Below are 25536 nucleotides of genomic sequence, written 5' to 3'. Positions count from 1 at the left end.
CAGTACTGTTCCACTATAAACTGCATAGTGCTGTATACAAACTATATATATAAAAATAAGCATAAGTTTTCCCAACCGGAATTCATAATAACTTATAGTATTTCTACAAGTGAGCATTTGGTTATCCGATGCAGATGGTCCGTGTGTGAGTGGTCGCACTTTCATCAGATGTGCCTCTGAATTCATCAGGCCTCTTGGTCTTTGAGGTTATCAACAGATTTGCCAATCTTCAAGAGATGAAGAGGATCTTTATTGAGAGTGTGGTAGGTATCTCCTTCCAAAAGGAGGTTGTTCATTTTGTCCTGATGAAGTCAGAGACACATCTGACGAAAGCTCTACTACTCACACAGACAGGGACCGGCTGCAACGGTACTGTGTTACCGACATCGTACTTGTAGAAAAACTATGACTTATTATATATAAATTAATACTATTAGGTTACAAATACAGAAATAACCTTGTTCTACAGGCAAATGACACGACTGAAAAATCACCCAAATTTGTAACAAACTTGCATTTTGTTTTCACTTGCTTTACTTGCACTTTTTTCATTCAAAACAATTAATTTTTGCCAAAAAAACCCCAGTGATTTTACATGTATAAAGAAACAACACCACAAAAATCCCCAAACACAAAATCTGGCTCAGTCTGGCCTGTAGAACTGGGGTTTTGTTTCCATCCCCTGATCTTAACCTTATTGCATCTTGAATTCTATTGATGTCTGAAGATTGCTAGCTAGGTCTGGAAAATGGAGTAATCAATCACCTTCATTGGAAATAATTAAAACAGATTTTCAGGCCTGTAAATGACATTAAATCCAGAAAAATTCCCCATCATATATTAATCAAAGGTAAAAATGGAAAAGCCATAATTCGTCCCCTGTATGACAGCCAATTTGGCTTATTTCTCACAGCCTTTTGCATGAATTTGTATTACTTGGTGCAAAATATTGTTTGAATACACTACCCTAACACAACATGATATCTGGTATATCTAAATACAAAATCCCTACAAATACAAATTATACAAAATACTGCTTATCACAATTCCTCTTACACCTGGTAAATATTTTTAGAAACAATTAAGAGTTCAATAATTGTTAAAGATGATTAAATATACAATTTATTTACATAATTATATGCATTAAAATTATACTTATTTCAACCAGTTATCAGAGAACTTAGGCACTTTTTTGTTACTGTATATAACATGTGTACATTTTGATATGTACACATATATACAGGCTGTATCAAAATGATTGGTACCCATCAACTTTAGTGTCTGATGAAATGCCTGGTTCTTCCAAATTTTACATTAGATCAGCTTGAAATGGCTACAATTGTTAGGTTTATAACCTTTTACCATATAAATCTACAAATGAGGTGGATATTATGCTGTGTTTTGAAGTGTCAGCCTTGGCCATACTCACTGGATATTGATGGGTATCAATCATTTTGATACACCCTGTATATTCACTATCATTTTCATCAGATGAATATAATTAAATTACCACAACACAATAGAAGTCAAAACCTATAATAAACTTGGATACCACATGCTTTCTTCGTGCACACAAGATATCAGAGAAGTTTGGCCACATTAACACATACACATGACACATCATAAAGTGGGTTTCTGATAGGCTGATTGAGTCATGAAAAGCTATGAAACATCGATACCTCGTTCACTGACCAACCCGCGTAGTATCATATGATCTGGCATGAACCTATTTTATTAACATGATTAACAGAGCATGTGTAGGCCAGTACCAAACTTTCCTCGTAGCAATGGGTAGCCTATATAGTCTATATATCTACCTTGAGTCACCGGCACTAGCTTTGAAGTTCAGCGTGTGCTGTGTTGGCTTAGCGTGGTTTGTTGTGTTTACATATGCGGCAAGTTGGTCGCGAACGTAAAAGTATGTACATCAACCAAGCAAGGGTGAAAATAAGAGAGCTTGAACCAGGGGCCACTTTGGGAAAAAAGTGGCCCCTGGTTTACCAAAATTTAAAGAATCCAAGGGCCACTTCCATTTACCAAGGGGCCAAAAAAAATAAAGATATGTTAGATGGGTTAAATAAGCACTAGTTGCTTTGAATTTGATACTTTTTGGTTCACTATCCAGGGGCCAGTTTTGTGAGAAAAGTGTCCCCTGGTCAACTACAAATTAGATGAAACCAGGGGCCATTACAGAGTTTCTGTGGCCAAACGGCTCCCGTCTCCCGCTTAATTTCACCCTTGCATACCAAGTAACGCTAAGTTAACGCAGAACACGCTGAACATAAAAGCTAGTGCTGGTGACTCTAGATAGATAGACTCTAGACAGAGTTAACCTGACAAGACAGGGATTATACAGGTTATGGAATAATGCTGCATAATCCCTCAATTATATGCATTTGTAGGATTGTAGATTAAACAATTCAAACATTTTTGCCAGGCAAATCCAATGAAAAAATAACTTAATACTTTAGCTTTCGCCATCTGGGCTGACGGCTTGATCACAAGTGTCTTGGTCCACTGCTTTTCCCGCAAAACGGCTTGTTCACACTTTTCATTGGATTTGCCTAAACAGTTTTCAAATTCAACAGCCTTACTTCAGAGAGAATTAAAGTACCTACATACTTTTCTCCTACCTTCATGTCAGATCTTGGCTTCTGCAGATTTTGGCTTTTACTGTGATTAGAATGTTTATATTTGTTCCAAAATTTCCCAACTCTAAATTTTAGTAACTCACCCACTGTCCCTTTAAATTTTTTTAATAGTAATATCCTCTTTGGTTGTCATTGTGTTGAGTATTGGAAATTTTGAATCTCATGATGCTGTGTTCATATAGAAATAGTTTTGACTTGATTTGATGTTGAGTTCATAACAGGACTAGGTGCTTTCTTATGCTCCTTCCTCGAACTCATTCCATTCATAGTGGAAGCATAAATATTTCCCTCTCCCACCATAGATGCAGCGCTTGTCATCCTAGCTGCCGTCAAACCGCCATTCTGAGATGTCGTCCCATATCTTGTAGCTTCCCCACGCGACAGACTCCCTCCAGATCGAGATGAACCAGTAGTGCCTGTCCCCAATGTCCCAAATCTAGTTGGTTCCCCTCGCGATTGACTCCCTCCAGATCGTGATGAGCCTGTCGTACCTGTACCCGATGTTATTCTGGATGTGCTGATGGCGCCACCGGACACGGGTGCGGTTCCCGTTTTAGATGATGTTGACGTTGGGGAGAATGTAGTGACTGGTACGCAGTGGTTGGATTCTTTCTGCATGCTTGCACAGCATGACCAATGCCATTGCCCTGGATGACTAGGATGACCATGACCACACCCTTTGAAACCACCTGGACACAAAAAGACAAAAATATAACCAAACAATTTAGACTTTTGTTAAACAAATTTAAGGAGAGATTTTGAGATGATTTGTTTTTTCATACAAAATGCTAATATTGCCCTCTTATTAATGATTATTGGACATACATCTTGTACAACCTGAATAGTTGCACCCCATCCTTTTGTGTATCAATATGAAAGTAAAAAAGTACAATTTCAAATATGGGAATTAAAATTTGACAGAGTGAAGGATGGACTCAGAAACTTTGTAGTTCCTCATTTGAACTCTCATCAGTTAGGGCAATTTATTTGATACTTGAGGCATATTCCTGCAGAAGTGTAAAGATTGCACCTATACATTCTCATTGGTACTATTTCTGATGCAAAAAATATATAAAAAGGAAGATATTGAAGTTGCAATCAATTGCCTTTTGCTTTGCTCTAGGCATCTGTATGGACAGAAACCTCCATTATTGACTTAGGTTCTTTTTATCCTTATGATGTCGCTTTTGCATCTTATCACTAGCAGATTATGTAGCACACCTTGAATTCTGATTTTTGATGAATTTTAAGATTTTCTGACTATTGAATCACTGGTAATGCCTTTAGACATAATACACCAGGCTCAATGTCACAAATAGTTTAGGAGAAAAGTGTTTTGATTCCCAAGCAGGATCAGTCTTTCTACATGTCTCCTTTAACAAGTTTAATATTTGTGATGGCAAACCTGGTATAGAATTATGCCTGAAGGGACTAGTGATTCGCTAATCAGAATTTCAACCTGCCTAATCTTGCAGCACCCATGGTCAAGTGGTTAAGGCACAGGTCTTGTAAACCTGAGGTCCTGGGTTTGATTCCCAGGCAGGATCACTCTTTCTACTTGTTTCCTTTAGTATATGTGATAGCAAACCTAGTGTAAAATTATCAGTAATTCACTAAACAGAATTTCAACCTGCATAATCTTGAAACTCCTTTGTATGTGGCCATGTGGAGTGATGCATAAACCTGATGTCCTGGGTTCAATTCACTCTTTCTACTTGTGTCTCTTCTATTATTTACAACAGAACAGAGAACCTGGTGAATTATATTTCCTTAATTCCTGTTTGATCAAGCCTCTGTTTTTTAATGTGCTTTGCTCACCTGGCATAAATCCTCCACATGCGCATGTTGCTTGCTTGTTTCCTTCACTGGAACAGAATGTACAGCATTGCCACACTCCAGTGTGCTTCTGGGTTGTAGGCTTAACTCGTACTTGGAATGGACTACCCTGTATGCGAAAAGAAAAATAATTGCATGATATGGCTTAGTTTTCATGGGAAATGAAGTCACATAAATTGGTTGAGTAAGGCTGACAGAGCTATTACAGAGTATCCCACTATGAGTGAACCCCACCCAACCAAGGGAGTAGAGTGTAGATCCAAATGTCATACAAGTCATTTCAGGAAATGCTGTACTAACCATGACCGTACTCTGTACTCCAAAATACAACTATCCAATTGCACAGAGTATTCCAATATGAGTGAGCTTCACCCAACTAAGGGAGACAAGTATAGATCCAAATACCACACACCTCCAATTCAGGAAATGCTGCACTAACCCTAAGCTTGTTGTGTACGGAACTACAAAATACTACTATCCAATTGCATAATCATCCAAAATCACATAATACACACAAAAATTATTGGCTGGGGCAACATTCACAATCCTCGGTCGTCTGTGGTTCAGTGCCAGGGCAGAGAAAACAATTATTCTTTTCATCTTCTTTCTTTCTTCCTTCCTTCCTTCCTTCTTTCTTTCCTTTCCCTTCGTTGAATAGCAGATGGGAATTTAAGGCTAATGGTATATATATTCAGTCAAAAACCAATGTGTAACAGTCAAAACCAATGTAGCATACCGACTGAGAGGAGGCAAGTTGTCCAACACTGCATTGAAAAACTGGGACAAAATTTACACAAATGTGTGGTGCACCATTTCCTTTTGGCCTGTTTTAGGCCAAAATCTGATTTTGGCCATTTTATTATTAAAACTGCACATTTTCATGTGTATTTGTCATTTTGGAAGTGGGTCAAGGGGCCAATTTTGTATTTTGTACCCTTGGAAATTGTGCCTGGTACATCACTGATTGTACCTCACAGTTTGGTTTTGAACAAAAATGTTTGAATTTGCACTGTCAGCAGTAAGTTACAGTAAGAAAATGGTAAGAAAGTATGGTAAGAAATTTGTATTTTATAATATTATTATATTGTATAAGTGCCAACTCAAAAACATTCATAAACACTATTTGTTGTCCTTCTCTCAAAAAGTTGTAATTAAAACATGCGTCTGACAGGTGTACGCACACACTTTGCGGGCAGAACCTCGTTTTGAGATGACCGTGCGATCGGCAAATACACACCATATCAAAATTCTTTCCACATATGTTTAAAAAAAAAAAAGAATACCCGGTATAAAAAAAAATTATTCATCAATATTATGGAAACAGAAGTAATTTAAAAACTGTAAAAGTGGGAATTTTCGAAATCAACACAAGTACCACAAAAATGAAAGCATGTGAATGTGTTATTTTATACACATATAGTCTGTATACCTTCGAGTTGGTAAAGTAAAATCACATTTTGAGATTTTCTCCATAACTATTAATTTTTGCAGGAATCTGTTACATGTAGATTCCTTGTATCATTTCCTTTGGTCCTGTGTCACAACCTGGGGTACTTTTGTGTTACATAGTAAAAAAATGAAATGGTTCAAACATTTTACCTACACATCTCATTTAAAGTGGTTCATCCTTCTGAGCATTTTGACACCTCTTTTATGGAAATCGGTTAAAAAATGAGAGAGTGCGGGCAAAAACAATTACAAAGTAGGGAGGATGTAACCCCACCTCTTTTTTCCACATTTACAATCATTCTGAGCAAGTATTGGTCTTTTAAATGAACTTCTGTATTTATTTACTTGGTTTAGATGTCTGGGAGTCCATTTAGGCATTTTTTTCCTAGATTCAAATTTTTAATAGGGTTTTAAATCAAATTTACAATATAAATCCCTCCCCTAATCCTCCTCCCCTAATCCTCAGCCACCCTTGGCACATTTCATGCCAAGCGTCATAAGAAAATAATTGAAAAATATTTTTAAACAGGATAAAAACATGAGTAATATAGAATAAATTAGCCTCAATTTAAGACCTAATTGAATCTTCTAAGTGAAGGAATAATCAAGAGACAGTGTTTTGAAATCCAAACTGCACATCAAAATGTAACAAAGCCACCTTTTTGGGTACCCCAGTATATGGCACAGGATCCTTTCTGAAAATGTATACATTTATATACGGTACTTCTCATCATTACATTTAGAGATAAAATAGAAAACAATTTCTAAATTACCGACTCAAGGAAGGTATACAGACTATACGTACGATAACTTGTCTCCACTAGTTCCATCCCCATTTAATCAGAGTCTGATGAGTTTATGGCAAAATAATTCATATAATAATTTTCTATACTCTTTCCTTCGAAGGTTGATACCAAATTTGATATCAAAAGTTTAATCATCGTGAGCGTATAGGAACCATTGTTTTGAAATTCGTGCAATTTTAAAAATGACATAGGGAATTGTATCACGTAGCAGAGCTAGTGTGAGTGCCAAGAATTCCCGGGGGGCCACTGGTCATTGACAAGGGGGTATCATGCGTGGCCAAAAAATCACGTAAATAGGGTCTTTTTTCACGATCAGGCACTGTACGTACGTATCGTGAATAGGGTGTCAAAAACATGGAAATTAGAGAAAAGGGTATCTTTTTCACAACAGATTACGTATTTAGGGTCCGTCCGGACTCCAGTCCTTCATAAGTTTCATGTCCTTCATGTTTATCCCTAGACTTGACTGTGTAGTTCTCTGTTTAGTCTCTTCTTAAAGTCCATAATAAAGATTGCCGACTTCGCCCAGCTGGCCCTGTTAATATTTTTCCATTAACCCATTCAATGCTACACAACCCTACAACATTCAATGGTGATGTACACATGCAGTACATTGTACATGCACAGCACGATGTATACTCTGATTTTAAGAGTTTCAATTCTCCTTTATAAAGTCCAAAGTTTCTCATTTCATTTTAAAATATTTTTACTATTATTTGAATTTTCTATCTTGTATTATGGATAAAAATAAAGATTTTCAAGCTAATTTTCATGTTGTATACAATTATTTAGCCACAAATATCTACGGTAGAGGATTGATTGATTTGACCTGTGACCTATTATCCACAAAATAAATAAATAAAAACATGCATGTTATTATCGTCAAAAGCATCATATTTTTGTCAGAATTTTGTCACAATAGGGCCTAAGTGATCTTGATTTTATTTAAAAAACAAATTTTAAACTTTTGAATAAATTGTGAAAACATCAAATGAATATTGAAAGGTAAGATGGATATGGTGCAGAATTAAAATACGTTTTTGGATTGGTATCAAATTCTGCAGTCATACACGAATCCTGCAAGTCTTGGCTGAACTGATTGAGCACCATGCATCTCAGTCGCTATTTACCGACTTATTTTCATCCTAATACTTTATTCAACTTATGAAATAATACCACTATTATTCATCCGATTCCTTCCAGAAGTAGGCCTTAATTGTTGTCATTTTAAGCTTTTAAAATAAATTATTAATATGATGCACTTTTCATCTTTTCGCAATAAGGCCTAGGTCATAAAAAAAAAATCTGACCACTATTTTATGATTTTTGTCTCACTTTGAAACATGATTTGTAGGTCTATAATAATATTTGGAGGATGGAGAATAAATTGTCGAAACTTTGATAGGGCCTAAAAAAATGATATAAAAACATTTCTTGACTTCTTTTTCTCTATTTTCTTTTCTTCATGTTGTTTTTTCTTAGTTAGAGTTTTGTAAATTTTCTTTTCATTTAGGCAGCTTAAAGGAGGATTTCGTGATCCTAGCATCCTCTTTTTATGACATTTTTCAGTAGATATCCACGAAAAAAGCTTATTTCCAAAATTTCAGTTGATTCCGATTTTGCGTTTGGGAGTTAGGCCCTATGCATGATTATGTGTATTACACTGCCCCATAGACAATGTGTTGTAATTTCGTTCTGGCGCCCCAGAACGAAATTCAAACTTGTCGATATTTTTGCTGTAACGTAATTAATCTCCAAGAAATATTTGGTACATAAACATTATGTAGCCAGAGGTATCCAGTGGTGTAAAAATCTCAACTTTTTTTGGGAAAAGTGGGGGATGAGGCTGTGGATCACGAAATGCCCCTTTAAAATAATGTAACGTTTATTTTGTAATTTTCAAATAGCTCATATTCTGCCCTGGTAGCAGAGCCATTCCGAGTTACTATTAAAGAAATCAATGAAAATGGAGCTTCAAGTAGTAGGCCTATTACTTGCTTAGGGTGTCGAAAATATATGTTTTACTTGCTAAGGGGTAAAAAAACGCCAATACTTGTTTAGGGTAGGATATTACACTTGTTATACTTATTAAGGGGTGTATTTTCAGTCGTTGCACATACTTGTTTAGGGTGCTTTTTGAAACTCCATGGCCACGCATGATACCCCCTTGTCAATGACCAGTGGCCCCCCCGGGCAAGAATTACGTCGCCTGAATAGGCCGGCAGGTTAAAGGTTTACCCATGCATGTCAAATTGCAAATCAAGTACCCGCTCTTTCAATTGTGCGCAGGCACCCCTACAATGATTCCTGTATGGGTTGCTTCAGGCCACATATAGCTGATACCATGCATTGGCTTTTGTGTGGTCAATTCGTAATTTGTCATTTTTAAAATTGCACGAATTTCCAAACAACGGCTCCTATATATGCTCACGATGATTAAACTTTTGATATCAAATTTGGTATCAACCTTCGAAGGAAAATGTGTAGAAAGTTATTATATAAATTGTTTTGCCATAAACTCATCAGACTCTGATTAAATGGGGATGGAACTAGTGGAGACTTTTTAATTTGGCTGTGTTTAGTTGAATATCAGCAAAGCCAAAAAAAATATGTGTGCGAAAATTATCACTTTTACAGTATATGTTGTCTTTGGGCAGGAAAAACTTCTATGTATTTGTGGCCCTTTAGCATGTTTACAACAAACTGCCAAGAGGTTACATAGAGGAGGTTTTGCTTTAAACATATTCAGGGGCCAATAACACATACTGTAAAAGTGGAAATTTTTGCGGTACATTCATTTTCGCGCATTTCGTGCTCAATGCAGCTGCCGCGAAAATAAAAACACACAAATAAGTTATTTTCATGTATAGGTCTATGAAAGAAAACTCAAAATCGCAAATTTGAAAACAAGTGAAATGGTTAAAAATTGACGAAACACAAAAAATTACACACACGAAAATAACCACTAGTGTTGGTAGAAACTTTGCTACTGGCGATTGGAAGTGATATGGCCACTGCAGGACCACCTCTTCACCATATATTAATGACCATTAGGGATCAAATTGATTAAAGTTAATCAGGTGTGTAATTTAACTACTTACCTTAATATGGGTGCCATTAACACACACACTAAGTGAGTGCATGCCGCTTTGCTGCCCTGTGTATTTCACGCCATATGTGCCATCCTGGTTATCCTCAACAGGGCACGGAAGTGACCTTTAATAAAAGAAAAACAAAAGTTTATACATATTAAAAGTTAATATAGGGTGAAATAAGGGTGAAATAAGGGTGAAATAAGGGTGAAATAAGGGTGAAACTCGTAAAGAGGATGCAATAAAGCTCTGAAGGTGATATGGTGGATCAACAAATGAATAACTTGTAATGACTATGCAAAACAATTTTCTGGGGGGAAGGGACTTTCACCATTTTCAACTACATGTATAAACAAATAACATTGTTGTTGATTCATTTGCATAAATTACTTATCAAACTGGGAAATGGAAAAAGTTGAATTCAGTGCCAAGTATGCCTATACTGTAAACAGGTAAAATCCCTTCAATTATGACTTCCAAAGTTGTTATAGACCCTTTCTGGAAATTTACAAGAAATACCAATCATGCGCAACCATCAAAATAAATTCAACCAATCAATTTTGGTGATTTAATATGTTTTCATCGAAGACACTGCATTCAATACACACTGTCGCCTAAGAATGTGATTGGCTGGGGTGTAGTGGTGTGATTTTCAGGTAATTTTGTGCCTGGGTAACCGCTGCATTTTTCGGGCGGGTATTATGGGGTATTCCTTGACTTTCTGGTTAAAAATCACCTGAAGAAACAGAAATGTGAGGAATGAGCAATTACAAGGTCTTTTAGAGCCGAGATTATCAAACTCTTTCAGAGCTCTATTTTGGTCAAATTTAGGGGCACTTTCGGAGCTACGAAATCCAAAAGAGGGAGTCTTTCCGGGGGAACATACCCATATGGTCACGGGTAATACTCTCTAGCAATTGAATTTGAAGCTGAAATCAAGCTACATATCTGTTAATAACTAGTGTAAATGCCAATGGGGTCCTTTTCCCATTCATAAGCACCCTTTGCCATCCCTGCTCACAGTGTTGCCGAGAGCTATTACGGGCCCGGGGTAAAATGAACGCCACTAGTGCCCTCTTTTTACGGACCCCTCTTTTCTTTGCTTTAATGGGACTCACTGAGGTATGTTTTCTTTATTTTTACAGGCTCCCTAGGACCCCGGGCCCGGGGGTAATGCACCCACTTAACCCCCCTTGTCGGCGGCACTGCCTGCTCATACAAAATATGTATGTGCTCCTTATCTTGGATTACAGTTGCTAAAACCTGTTTCCACTCATTACAGAACTTGGTTGTTACTATCTCTCCACTTTTAACTTAATTATTACAAGACAATCTGTCACATAGAATGAATCTTCCCAATTATCCTGTCAATTATCATCACACAAGTAGTAGTGCAAAAGTTAAGTCTATGACCTCGTTTACACACAGAGAAGTCGACTTCAATTAAAGTGACTTCGAATTCAGATTACAACTAAGGATTAGCATTTAAATTATTTGCTGACAGCAGGCCCGTACGCAGGATTTCATTGGGGGTGGCAATTTTGTGAAAAGTGGACTCTCTTTCCAAAATATGAACCTTTTTGTCCAAAAAAGCGTAAAAAACCTGATTTTTTTGCTCGCTACACTTGTAAATTGTGAAATTTTGGTACTTTTTGTATACTTTTCCAAATTTGGGGGTGCGTTGCACCCGCTGCGTACAGGCCTGGGTGACAGGGTGTTTGAAATTTACTTCAAAACAAACTTTTATGTCATCAACTCATGGTTCAAGTAAATTCTAATTTTGTGTTATTATTTAAACGTTTTCTTTAAAATGTGGTGTATTTACTATGACATAACTAAAGCAGAAAACCCTGCAAAAAAGTCTTTCCTCCTCTTTTCTGGAAGCTCTAAGTATCTCTTTCATAGGTTGATTAATTACCTTATCAAATAAAGTGGCAGTTACCTATTTAGATTTGTTGTTATATATTTAGTACTGATTATATAACCCAGTAATTGCAACATTGGATTTATAATGAGTAGGATGCTCTATATAATGAGTAAGACACTCTAGATAATACGAACACTGTTCATCACTAAACAGACTTGAGCAGTGGTACAGAAGTCCTATTTCATAACTATGGTGACTTCAGTATAAGCAGTTTGTAACTATTATGCTTTATGACCTGACTCAGTTGTGACACCATTTTGAATCACAACCTTCAGGTTCCCATTTTCAACAATCTGTGCATTCAGTTGACCAGGTGGGGGTGCGATGGACTCCCATAAATCTGCAAAAGGTCTGCTTTGTGTGTAAAAAATGGCAAAATTGGGCCAAAAATGTCAAGAATTTTGATAAATATAGGCCTACCCCCAAATCATGAACTGAATTCTGTGAAATTCGTCAAAAAATAGGATCCAAAAATCAATTGCAGACGGACAAAGGTCTACTTTTGGTTGGAATGAAGATTTCTCTTAAAAGGTATGCATTCGAAAAACTGCACCTCCCTCCCCTCCAAAAAAATCTCTGGCTACGGGCCAACAGAACAAAATGATTAAGGGGAATGAATCGGATGTCGCCAATATTGCTTTTGAGAAATTGGCAAAAACAGTGTTTTAATTTATATTATTTTCAGCTATTGATAAATTGCTCATAACTTGGTAATCAGATGTTACAAACTTTTCTAATTGAAAATTGTAAACATGTGACTCATGAAAAAAAAGTGAGGTTTAGGGTATACATAAGTCACATGCTCTTTCTACCAGTCCCTACATGTATGACATGCATTATACAGGACATGTTATATGCTCAGTTCCACTAATTCCATTTGACAATGAGTCCCTTTTAATTTAACTCCTAATACAGTGTGGCTTAGTCTGACTGTGACTTTGCACAATTCTGAGACATTCAAATTGAACTACCAGACTCCATGCTTTTCTAACTAAGTTTTCAAATCAGAAAATTCCCTTGACATAGGAGTAAATGTGCTGTATTAAATCCAAATTATTAAGTCTCATACTGAGTAAGAAGTTTCTTAACCCTAACTGAACCCATGGTTTTTTTTGCTATCCGAAGGGAAAGAAGAAACGAGAAAGGAGAGAAGATGAACAAAGAAGTCATATAGGTACCCCTGGGATTCGAACCTCGGACCCCTCGCATGCCAAGCAGAAGATCACAGACTGGTAGCCAATGTAATTTGTATTTTAAGATGTTGCTAATGTACTCTAGATTTTTATGTGTAAAGCGCATTGATGCCATGCTTTATGCGCTATATAAATTTATTATTATTATTATTATTATTATGGGTTTCGTTGGCCTGCAGGCCAGAAATTCTGTGGTTATATGACTTACTCTGATTGCATCAGTGGTTTTTCATAGTGAGATTGATTGAGTTTTAGTTGTGTTAGGGTTAACCTTTTTGTGTCTCTGGTCAAATCTTGTCACTAAACAAACCTTGTGTCAAATTGTTGGCTACTCAACCCCATCACTTTCAAAGTTGAATGTATAAAGCATGGTCTGTCCCCGCACACTCTGTGTATACGTGGGTAGAAAACGATATACCATAGAATTCCATCTACAAGCATATCTGCCTCTAAATGAACGTTTTGTTAGGGTTTTTTAAAGAAGAGATGAACCACAAAAACATTAATTTGCAGTTTGAGCAACTAAATTACTGATACAGGCAAACAAGTATTATTGAAAGACCAATCTTTTGTATTTGTAATGTATCTGTGAAGGGTGTCTGCCTTTCTTCTTTTTCATCAAAAAACTCTCATTTAGAGGCATGCCTGTAGATAGAAATCTACCGTACCTACATTTGTGTACTCTATTCCATAGAATTGTACATACACATACCTTCCTGGCTTATTGTTGGCTGATATTTCTGCCGTCACATTTTCTCCCCCTTGGCAATGACGCTGTCCCTCATTATCGTATGTAATCACCTTCAAACTAGCAGACTCCCCAGCTTTTGCACTGTTGGTTCCTGTATGCAAGTAAACAAGAGAAATTATACTATAAATACTGTATGTGTGGATATTAATTTGGTACCTAGCATGAGTCATCCTGGGGGAGGGCACCGACCATGACTGAGGGGCAGTGGGCCTGGTTGGGGGGAGGGGGGCACAAGCTATTTTATCAGCAATATTCCTATGGGTTTGTCTACATTTTCTCTATGAGGCAAAAATATGTTTTGTATGTACCTACATGTATTATTTTGCGCAACAACAATTTGTTTGCTTGCTTTTTGAAAATTGGGATCTCAGCAAAACAAAATGATAACATCAAATTCATTTGAAATACTGCCTAACTACAAAGATTGCAAGTTCATTTGGAATAAAGCACACTGTAGGCCTACTCCACACAAAGTTTGATCCTCAGTAGGGTAATTGGAGCTTAATCACGTAGTGACCTCTGTTGACCTATTCCACACATTTCATGCTGGGGTCATGTTTTGGGGGTAAATCTGATTTCTCATGAGGCAGTTACCTGTCAAAATGTTGATCTTGATTGTGATTGAGCTGTTTTGTGATAAGTTTATACATTGTAGACCTACTGAAATACACACATCAAATACTTTTTTGCCCTCAAAATAGCTTTACTTTATATAAACACTGAATGAACAAAAAGACCTGGCAGTGTGATAATATGAAATAAGAAAATACGCATTTATTTCAATGTCAGCTCCCATCAAATACTGAAACTATCAGAATTTTCAAGAAAGGACTGAACAATTTTCAATTTCCTTTCTCAGGGACTCAGGGGTCGCGCTAAGTTGCGTTCTTGCGCGCCACGCGCATTTTTTTAAGTTTGAGCGCATCTATTCATTTTTGCATACCAGTTCGGGGGTTTTCATGCTCGCAGAAAAATGAAAACATGTGAAAGAAAAATAAAAGCTTCGATCTCCAATATTTACGACCTGTCCAGAAATTATGTAACATAAAATGCAATAACATAAATGTTGATGTGAAGTCGCCGTAGCATTGTAACATAATTTAAAAATAAAAATAAAATACACACCGCCAGCGTAATTTAACACAGATTGTGATATTGTCTAGAATCACTGATGAGTTTTATTGCAGTACTGAATGACGACACGCACGTGAGTTGGTAATTTCTAATTCTAGGGATCTGTAAGAAATGCTTCAAGGGTGGTGTGTAGAGATATGCCCGCGGTGAAATTTACGAGGCCGTAGAAGAAAAAAGTGACAAAAATTTGCCCTTGAATTATGTTTTATAGTCAAAATACTCCAGTAATTCAATAAATATCATGCTATTTGGCCTAAACTTGAACTCATTTGCAATGAAATGTCATTTTTTATTGAGTAAATCATGGCTTTTTCACTCGTGACATGTGACTTGCAATGCTGTTGAATTCTGCACTTTGCGAAGTTGAACTGCATTTTATGGAATTCGCGAACTTTTATGGCATAAAGCAACACTTTTATAGCAAGTACACTGCGTGGGAACTTTCTTTAAAAGCCAGATAGTTGGTTAATAGCGAGAATCACGGCGTGAAAGGGAGATCGCGTTTTTGCCAGGCCTTAACTATTTACACATCATAACCAAAATCACAAAATCTGATACTGATATATTGAAACGCTGAGACGAATATACCTATTCGTCTCAGTTGAAACGGGCATTCAATACTTGACTAGAGAACCCCTCATTTTAGGATTTGAGCGCATATTTTAACACTTTCAGGGGTTCAGGGTTCTGAGAACCCCTGGTTTTAAAACCTAGTGCTACCCCTGCAGGGACTGTCTTTTTCATAAAATACAATAAGGTTGTTAATGAGTTGAACTTGAAAAGTGAAAGCATACAACAGATAAATGAAAATTAAAGGAGTATTTCGTGATCCTAGCATCCTCTATTTATGACATTTTTCAGTACATATCCACGAAAAAAGCATATTCCCAAAATTTCAGTTGATTCCGATATATTGCGTTTGCGAGTTATGCATGATTATGTGTATTACACTGCTCCATAGACAATACGTTGTAATTTCGTTCTGGTGCACCAGAACGAAATTCAAATTTCACGATATCTTTGCTAAACGAATTAATCTGCAAGAAATATTTTGTACATAAACATTATGTAGCCAGAGGTTTCCAGTGATATAAAAATCTCAACTTTTTTGAGAAAAGTGGGGGATGAGGCTGTGGATCACGAAATGCCCCTTTAAACAATTTATATAAAAGACCAAAATGTGATCAGCTCTAGACCACAAGCATGAAGTGAGCACCATGTTTCAAATTATATTTTCAGATGTGAAATACATTGTATTGTCTCACAGAAAGTTATCCACTTCAAAAAAGATGGTAAAATGATTAACAGTAATTTGTAAAATCCCAGCACATAGTGGGAGGAGTAAGTAGATACACACCACATTGTGTATTGAAATGGATTATACAGTCATTTATTTTAACACCCAAAACATATGACTGGCCTGAGTTGCCATTAAAAAAAATCAACTGGGATGGAATGGAAACTCATATATTTGTCTTTAAAATAAAGTAGATCATGGTCCCTCATATCCCATCAAATATTTTTTTGTTTTAGGATATTAAATACAGTCAATAATTTGAGCTGGTATCCACTATGATAAAAATATTGGACCTGCCTGTCGTCAATCATAGGTAGAGGATAGTAAAAACAAAAATTCCTATCATTTATTCTCATTCGTAGTCAGTAAAATATTATTTTAAAATTAAACTGTAAACTATTTTTTAAGCAACTAAGTTACTGTCATAAAAACTCCCCTTATTATAAAATAAACAAAACTTGTTTACAACTTCACATTCAGGTGCGCGTACTGCTAGCGTGTCATGCGCGTACTCCGCACTAGTCTACGCGATGCATACGCACACCTCTACAAGCGTGTTATGCGTTATCAACATTCATGATAACATTGGGTCTTCTACAGCCTGATAGACGGCACCCAAAATCATGCGATTCTCCAATCCCCAATCAGGTTATGTGTCTATGAACTGGACCACTCCCACTGACTAAGAATTACCTATCTTTGGCTCTTATTATACTAATTTTCCAAACACATTGCACTACAACTGATAATTCAACACCAATTCTGAATTAGAGCATAGAATAGAAACAGGATGGGGGTTAGCTACCTCAGATGTTGACTTTGGCACACATCATGACCCTTCATTTCCTTTAGGGTAGGTGTGCACAACCTGTTATTTCTGTGATACAACATCACCATTTTTGAGTTAACACTGGTGATGGCTAAGTATTCCATATTGCATACTTTTACTCCATAGAAGTAGGGCTAAGATGGGTTTTCTTTTAGGACATTTTTCAAGCTGATCAAACTCTAACCGGGGGGCATTTAACACAAATGACCATACGGGTATGCTCCCCCGGAAAGACCCCCCTTTTTGGATTTTGCAGCTCCGAAAGACCCCCTATATTAGACCAAAATACAGCTCCGAAAGACCCTTGATTGATCATTTCAGGTATTTTCGGGCGATTATCAACCAGAAAGCCAAGAAAGAACCTTGATTTTGACTGTTCGCAGCTCCAGAAGTCCCCATTTTACTTGTTCGCAGCTCCAAAAGACCTCCTTTTACCAGTACGCCGTCAGCTCCCAAAGACCCACCACCTCAAATTCCGGGGGAGCATACCCGCCAAAAGTTTTTGATGTGCCCCCGGACTCTAACTTACATCCAACGTTAACAAAAATTGCCAACCCATAGCTAAAACTAAGGTTAATGAAAATGCTAAGCGAATCTGCCACCTTTCTACCTTTCAGGCTTTTGTAGCTGACATTGCACATGAAGTGACATCAACAATATCACTATGGTAGGATCGGTACATCAAAAAGCAAAAATATACAGGGAATATTAATGCATAATGAGACGGGTGATGAGATCTCCCAAGTGGAATCGCACATGCATTACATGGTTACTTCTAATAAGCTGCAGGTACATTTCTAATAAGAGGTTTACCCCTATATGTACCACCTATGTTTATTTGAGGGCTCAGCGGCACAAAGACATAACTCCATACAGTAGCTACTGTGTGCATGGTATGATTGCCTGTGATATTCATGAGTTTACACACAGTGAATCCTTGGGTGCATGCAACACAAGTGCACAGGTGAACTCACACAGGCAATTAAATTTACGGTAGCTAATGGAGTTACGCCTTTCTGTCGCTGAGCCATTACACTAACAGCTACTAACATAAACTTCCCTTAGGTTGCAAGGTGTAATTAAAGATAGTTGTTTACATCATCTGTCATAATAAACACCTCAGCAACGCACTAATTGGTCTTGCAAAATTAACATACTGGACTTTACTAACCAAAAATTCAATTAAACCATACTATACAGCAAACTGCCCAAGGATGTTGTTCCATGACATTTGAATGTTACATTCTTTAGGAAGAAAAAATGTGCAACTTAACATTGGCATGTAGCATTTAAACTTTGCAAAGCCTTTATTACAAATGTATATCATCCTTCTTCTTCTTGAAGTTAAGTACAAGAAGATTGAAAGGAAAAATTCAACGATTTACAGCTCTGTGCAGACTTTGAGATCAGACAAATTACCTGGGGAGGGGGATCGAGAGTCTAAATTGTTTGACATAGGCCAATTTTACATGTATGTGATTTTGAAGATTTGCTGGCTGACCCAAGATCTGCAACTAAATTTGTTTGATTTAACATTTAATTTTTAATATAAAATTGCTAACAATAGCTTTTTCTATGATTGTACGCACATCTCAATTTTAATGAAAAAACAAATTCCTGAAACACAACCTGTTGGTTCTTTATAGTGTCTGTTGTCAGATATTTTACTCACAGATTAGCTTATAAAATAAAGCTTTCGAAATATCCCATCATAGAATTAATATTTTCTTATGATGAACAATTTTCTTTAGGATTTATTTCCATTTACATCCTATAAACCCTGCACAAAAAAGATCCTTGAATTATATCATGGCTTTAATAGCAATATTTTGAGAGTTGGAAAATAGAAATAAAAAATATCTTGCAAGATATTGTCAGAGAAGATTAAATCTTCTTTCTTCATGGTTGCACAAACACTTGTTAAATCATGCCATTCAAAGATTTATTATTCAAAAATTTATAAGCTTATCTTGCTTTTAGAGTGTGTACTGACCATGCTGACAGCCCTTTTTGTATCAATAATCAGCATTTCAATCCAAGACTTCAAGACTAAAATGATCTCAGTTCATGAAACATGTTTTACAAGATTGCAGGTCCCTAGAAAATTGCATGTCCCCTCACTGTGAAAATGTAATAGTCACATAAATTAGGGGAGGAGAATCCAGACTTCGTATACCCCCCTGTATATTGGCAGGGTCAGTTAATGGGGGAAAATAATTGTAGCTATTCAGGTTTTTGCTGACAGCCTGCGGAAACGAATGGCAACAATTCAGCATCAAATCATGATGCGAGCATGCCTGTGCCATTCCTGGAGTCCGTCAACACAAACAAAGCATGTCAACTGCACCTCAAGTCATGCACAAGCAACGCAACGATTAGCTGCACATGCTCTCCGAACAAAATATGAAATTCCCACATCCCTGATGATGAAGAAGGTAGCGAGTCCTGATTCTAATCCTCCATTTCTATGACATCATTAAAGTGCCTCTAATTTATAAATTTTTGTTTGGTTTAGAACACAAATTATTTCTCTCACCTTGGCCCTCGGCAGAACATCTGTTTGGGTCCACGGTTTTGTTTTCCAAGCTCCCATACATCCTGAACCCACCAACATTCCCGACTGAAACGGTTGGTTTAAACTTCAGATTCAAATCGCCCTTCGGAGTACACTGATAGGTCACACGGTTGAGATGACTAAGGCGAAGACTGAGGGCTGGCTTCACTGACAACAGTTCTTCACTGTCACCTTCCGCCAGCACTCTTGAGGAAAAATCGCAGCTGTGTTGCATATCGGCGAGAACTTGATGCAGCTGCAATTTGTTCGCTTGCAGCGACTTCAAACGTTTGTCACACACCTGTGTGACTTTCTTCAGGAGAGACTGTCTGTGATTTTGTAATATTTGGAGGTAGTTGTCGAAATAAACGTTAATATCTCTAGTTAGCTGGATGGTGTGGTCGTTGAGTGTGGATTCAGCTTTATCGATAGTATTAATCCCAGCACCAATAGCTTGGATGTGAGGTTGTAACCGAGCGATAAGATTGGTGATGATGCGTCGATGATGATCTACCGCATCCTCTGTATATTCCACAAGATGCTCTCGATGCTCCACAAGACAGCAGTCACGACATACCGGACAATCACACGTCTCGCAGTACATTTTAATTTCTTCCTGAGGATGTTTGGTACATGTGACGGGACAACGAAGACACTGTGCACCTCGCTGCTGTGCCTCACCTAAACTTAACACAACATGACTTGCTGTTCTACGTTGTCGCTTGTGTGCCTGTACACAGAACGCACACACATTTGCCATGCATTCCATACAACGAGCTTCAGCTTGTGCATTATCGGTGCAAAGGTCACAGGTCACTTCGCAAGAATCAGGATTCAACGCATCCAACAGTAGCAGCTTACGAGTCACAAAATCAATTGGTAACTCTTTTGGGCCACGTCTTGGCAGCTCAACTTCCACATCACACTGTGGACATAGAATGGATATATTTCCTAGATTCTTTCCATGTACACTATTGAGACTGGTTTGGGAACCTATACTACTCTGGTCATCACTGCTCACAATGTAAGGATCAAGAGTACGACATAAGAACCGCAGAATGAATGTAGACATGGCAAGAGACGTGGATCTTTGAAGCGTTTCTTACAGATGGTACATATCAGGCGAGAATTATCAGAATTGGTGGAGTTCGCCGGGATAATTCTAGAGACTGTCACAGAGGACTTAATCTCCTGGGTATCAACAGCATCCGACATCATTGGCTCCTCATGTTCCTCCTGTATACAGAACAAACAGAAAATATATTTAAATTATTAACTTTTGAAAAGATCGAGATAGGTAATAAGGGAAGATACAATAATTACATGTACCCAGAGAATTCTAGGGGGGAGGCAAGCAATTTTAGCAATGTTTGACAAGTCAAAAGGGATTTTTGGTTCACATTTTGAAGCAGCTAATATTACACCTTAAAAGGCCCAAAATAATTGTTGTCATATTACTGTATTTCTTTCAAATACGTGTCATGTCCAAGCTTTGTTTGTATGTCTGTGCCCAAAGCTAAAGCCAGGGGATGCAGGGGTACAATGCACCCCCGCTCACCATGACAATCTGAATAAAAAAGTCCAATTTCTCCTGTGAAACTGTGACAATGTACTCTTTTTTTTAAACCACAAACTTCCACTTTTTTTGGTAAAAACATTGAAAATCAGCCATTTTTGGAAGAAAAAACACACTCTTTTTTGAAGGAAAAATTCTTAAAAATTCCACTTTTGAACCTGCTGCCCCCCCCCCAATCCTGGCTACTGTACAGTACATGCATGTCTGTCCCATCAGTAAATGCACACTAAGTCAATAATATAACCAGTCTTTGAAATGGGGTTGTGTCATTTGCAAAGGTCTACACAAGCTTCCACATGAGCTCAATAAAATATCAGCAACTGAAAACAACCACAGATCCTGGAAAGAAAAATATGACCTTAGAACTTTTATTGTTTGGTGTGAAAAAGAAAACTATAAAACTTGAACTTTTAGCAATGAATTAGCTCCTGCACAATCAGCCGATCATGCAGAGGTTGAAAAGTTAAAACTGGCTTTGAATAAGAAAACTTTTGGTATAAAAATAGAGTGAAATGGAAGAGAATTGTTTCCAGTCAATGGATTTTATGGCATATTAATTAATTGGTGTAGATGAATAAACAATATTAAATAAAGATCAACTACTCCAAACTACGCTAAACTTTATTAAAATAATTTTAAGTAAAAAGGACTATTTTTATGAATTTATATCATTAAAATCTGCAAATACTAAATTAAACATGTATGCAATTTGCCATCGATAGAAATTTACATACAACTTTCAATTTTTCTCAACATACTTTTGCTTTCAACAAAAAATAGAAGAAGTAATGGGGGTATAAATTGTATTCCAAGTTATTAAAGTATACCAATATATTACACTGTAGGCTCACTTAGATATAGACATAATATAACTATTCAATTTCATCGTATTTATCACTAAAATGCTTTGGATTGAATAGGAATTCTTATGCATCTGTATTTAGTCAATGATCTGTATCAAATTGAATACAAAAACTGTACATATTATGGCATATATATACAACAATAGATAATTCTTCTATACAGTTAGTTAATGGTAACTGAAAGTATTAAATTCATACAAAATCATATTGTTCACAAATTTTGAAGTTTTGATTTTGCTTGATGGAACATTTAGTGATTTTGACTCGAGCTCTTTTGTTTTTCAAAGGCTAAATTTGTATAACTCGAAACTTTTAATAAATAACCTAACAATATTTTGAGATATACAATTGACTTTTACAGATTATATTATTTTATTCAACCAAAAAACCTGGCCATAATCATATTTATTTTGTCCATTGAAAATGGATTATAAAAATTGTATACATATTCAAACATGATTATAGAATAAAACATTTAAGCTTATTTTCCATGCCACACTGATTCTGCACCACAGGATCTGAACAATTTGACTGGGTCCACTATTCCAACAGCCCTAGAAGCAAATAAACTATAGAATGGTATCCAACACTTTAGTGTATACACATTGTATGATCTATGGTCACACTTTGTACAATAAGGTGATTTCCCCCCCCCCCCCATCAGTGATCTTCCCTCCCCAATTGTATGGCAATTGTGTGGACATTTCACCCCCCCCCCTCCCCCCCAAAAAAAAATTAACTTTGTCACCCAATGCCCCTCCGAAAACTGGGGCAGCATGGAGCAGCATTTCATGTTATTTTTCTAAATACAGCCCTTATTGTTGCCACTAAGCAAATATTTCTAAACGCATGATTGTCCCACATCAGCATACAACATTTCATGTAGTAACTTTCAGCATGCATCACACCATGAAAGTGCTTCCTTTACGAAAGTATAGTTACTAAACCAGAAAATGATTCTACCATGATATACTCAGTACAATATTGTTCTGAAACCACAATTGGCCTAAGTGTTAATATTTAAATCAAGATAGCAGACAAAATAGCAAAAATGATACCAACCACATATATTAGGCCTAAATTAAATGTTAATATTTAAAATCATAACTGATAATATTATATTTCCACTGCAAACCTAACACATCTATGTACCAAATGATACCAACCAACCAACCAGTAAGACAACCATGACTTTACATGTACACTGAACTTACAGATATCTTTTTTATATTAATACTTTACCATTTGTGATGCCATAGCTAGTCATAACAGTCATATTGGTGTAATTCTGCTTGTTTTAGAACCCTAGGCTTTATCATTCAGTAGACCATATCGCAACTACCTACGTGTAGACAACCTAACACATGTATAATTATACCTGATTCCACTTTTAATATGGAGGCGTGTATGCATGGATACCTGATCATGAGGGCACTATTAGTTTCTGGTTTCCAGTAGACCACATTAACAGTGATTTGTGGTGGGCTGATGTGCTAAATCAAGCGGAAACATTGTTGAGATAGTATTAGTATAGTATAGTATCTTATTTTTGATTATACAGGGTGTGTTAAATGTTGAGTGAATGAATTAAAATACAACTTTTGATTGATTTAAAATGATTTTGAGTGGTCCATCATTTTATATTTACCTTGTGACTACAGACAATAAAAGCTACAATAATACCTACAAACTAAACAGCTACGGCAACTAACATTCTTTCTTTCTTTCTCTCTCGCTCCCCCCTCCCTTCCTTTCTTTCTCTCTCTTTCTCTCACTCTTTCTTTCTATCTTTCTTGATTTCTCTTTCTTTCAATCTTTCTTTCTTTCTCTTCCTTCTATCTCTTTTGTTCCTTCATTCTTTTTTCTTTCTCTCTCCTCTCACATGCATTTTATCCGTTCTTTCTAGATTTTCATTCTTCATTTTGTTTGTTCTTTCTTCCTTCATTCCTTCACTCTCTTTCTCTCTCTCACTCACTTTCTTTTCTTTCCTTCATTTTCTTTATTTGTCACCTTCTGTATTTTTATATTGTATAATTGTTTTTGAAGCAGTTGGAAGGTCACAAAGAAGTTTCTTTGGATTTCCGTTCACCCCACTAAATACATGGGTAGCGAATCATTACCTTGCATTAGCAGCGCAGCAGAAACGTCCCGGTTGATAATGAGAGGATTGAAAATGTAGAGGAATAAAAGCATGGTAATGTTAGGCACTCAATATAAACTTTGATAAACATACCCTTCATGAGTCAAGATGAGCCAATGGGATGAGGAAGTCTACTAACATAATTAAAATATGATTTATGGAATCAACCTCTAAAGATTCACAAATGTCATCTGTCAATTGATTTATATCATACCCAAGTTCAAGGTTAAGATTTACACAGGTAACCATGGCAACTTGTCACTCACAAGTTCAAGTCCGGTACACTTTACTTCTGACCTGTTTTCCTTCATCTTTTATAGAAGTAATCATGGTTCCTAGCCCTCAGATGACCAGTACAAACAGTAGAGCTCAGTAGTCATTTCTACATACACGTGCAAAAAAAATTATTGTTTCCTATGAGTGTCCCCATGTTAATTGACAAGACTGTAGCTTTCACATGCAACATATTACTCCCGTTTCCAAAATAATATAGCACTAATTTTTAAAGAATTATCTTATTTTGCAAGATGAAACATACATGTAGGTCAATAGCTCTGTGTATGTTATACTGACTAATAGATTAGGGTAAAGTACACTGATGAAAACATCTTTCAGTGTGTTTCTATACTGAGCAAACGGTTGACAGGTATAAATGCATGGCGATGCCAGGTAACATCCGGGGTGGATAATATGCTGTAATGACCAGTAGAAACTGTTTGAGTGAAGGGGGATGTGGGGTGATGCAAGTTAAACCTCAAGGTAATTAAAATAGTAATGCCCATCTTTTATAGAAGTAACTCATCTTTTATCAGTGGCGTAGCGTCATAGGGGCACAGGGGGCATGTGCCACCAATCGAAAATCCCATAGGAAAATTGCCAAAAATGGCTTGTGCCCCCTAATCAGACCCGCTGCCCCCAATCATGGTCGGTGCCTCCCCAATATGATGACCCAAGCTACGCCACAGTCTATAGAAGTAATTTGTCATGGGACCTTAAACAGTTCCAAGCCCTCAGACGATCAGTTCAAACAGAAGTCATTTCAACATACATTGTACAACATGTGCAAAAAATGATTGTTTCCTATCTATGTTAATTGACAAGACAGCCACTTCCATACAACATAATTACATGTACCTGGCATAATTACTCCCGATTCCAGAATAATGCAGTAGTTAATTTTTGGCAAATATAGCTGGGATTCTGGTATTGGTTCCGAGCGCTATTTGAGCGCATTGCAAAAAAAAAATGAGCCAGTTCTAGCCCAAGCCTGTTAATTTTACCAGTAGGCCTACAAAACTGCAGCAATTAGGGGACCTGGGGTCTCAATTTTTCAGAGTGGTAAATAGTGTTCCATTTTCCAAGTTGTGGTGCCAAGTAAACATGCAGTGTTGACAGCTTCCATATACAAATTACAATACTTTATTTGTGACACTAAACA

General features: G+C 36.8%; 1 protein-coding gene across 1 annotated transcript; it reads right to left on the bottom strand.

Annotated features, from left to right (window-relative positions):
• Window positions 1-419: 419 nt before the first annotated feature.
• Window positions 420-23381, bottom strand: LOC140145782 (E3 ubiquitin-protein ligase TRIM45-like). The gene is given in 7 exon segments (XM_072167458.1): window positions 420-3340; window positions 4470-4596; window positions 9844-9958; window positions 13667-13796; window positions 19502-20566; window positions 20569-20755; window positions 23201-23381. Coding segments are annotated over 7 exon segments (2154 nt in total). The 5' UTR covers window positions 23216-23381; the 3' UTR covers window positions 420-2825.
• Window positions 23382-25536: the final 2155 nt, after the last annotated feature.

This window comes from Amphiura filiformis, unplaced genomic scaffold, assembly GCF_039555335.1.
Source record: "Amphiura filiformis unplaced genomic scaffold, Afil_fr2py scaffold_597, whole genome shotgun sequence".
Taxonomy (NCBI): Eukaryota; Metazoa; Echinodermata; class Ophiuroidea; order Amphilepidida; family Amphiuridae; genus Amphiura; species Amphiura filiformis.
The sequence above is the reverse complement of the archived record's forward strand: the minus strand, read 5'-3'. Positions and strand labels throughout refer to the sequence as shown.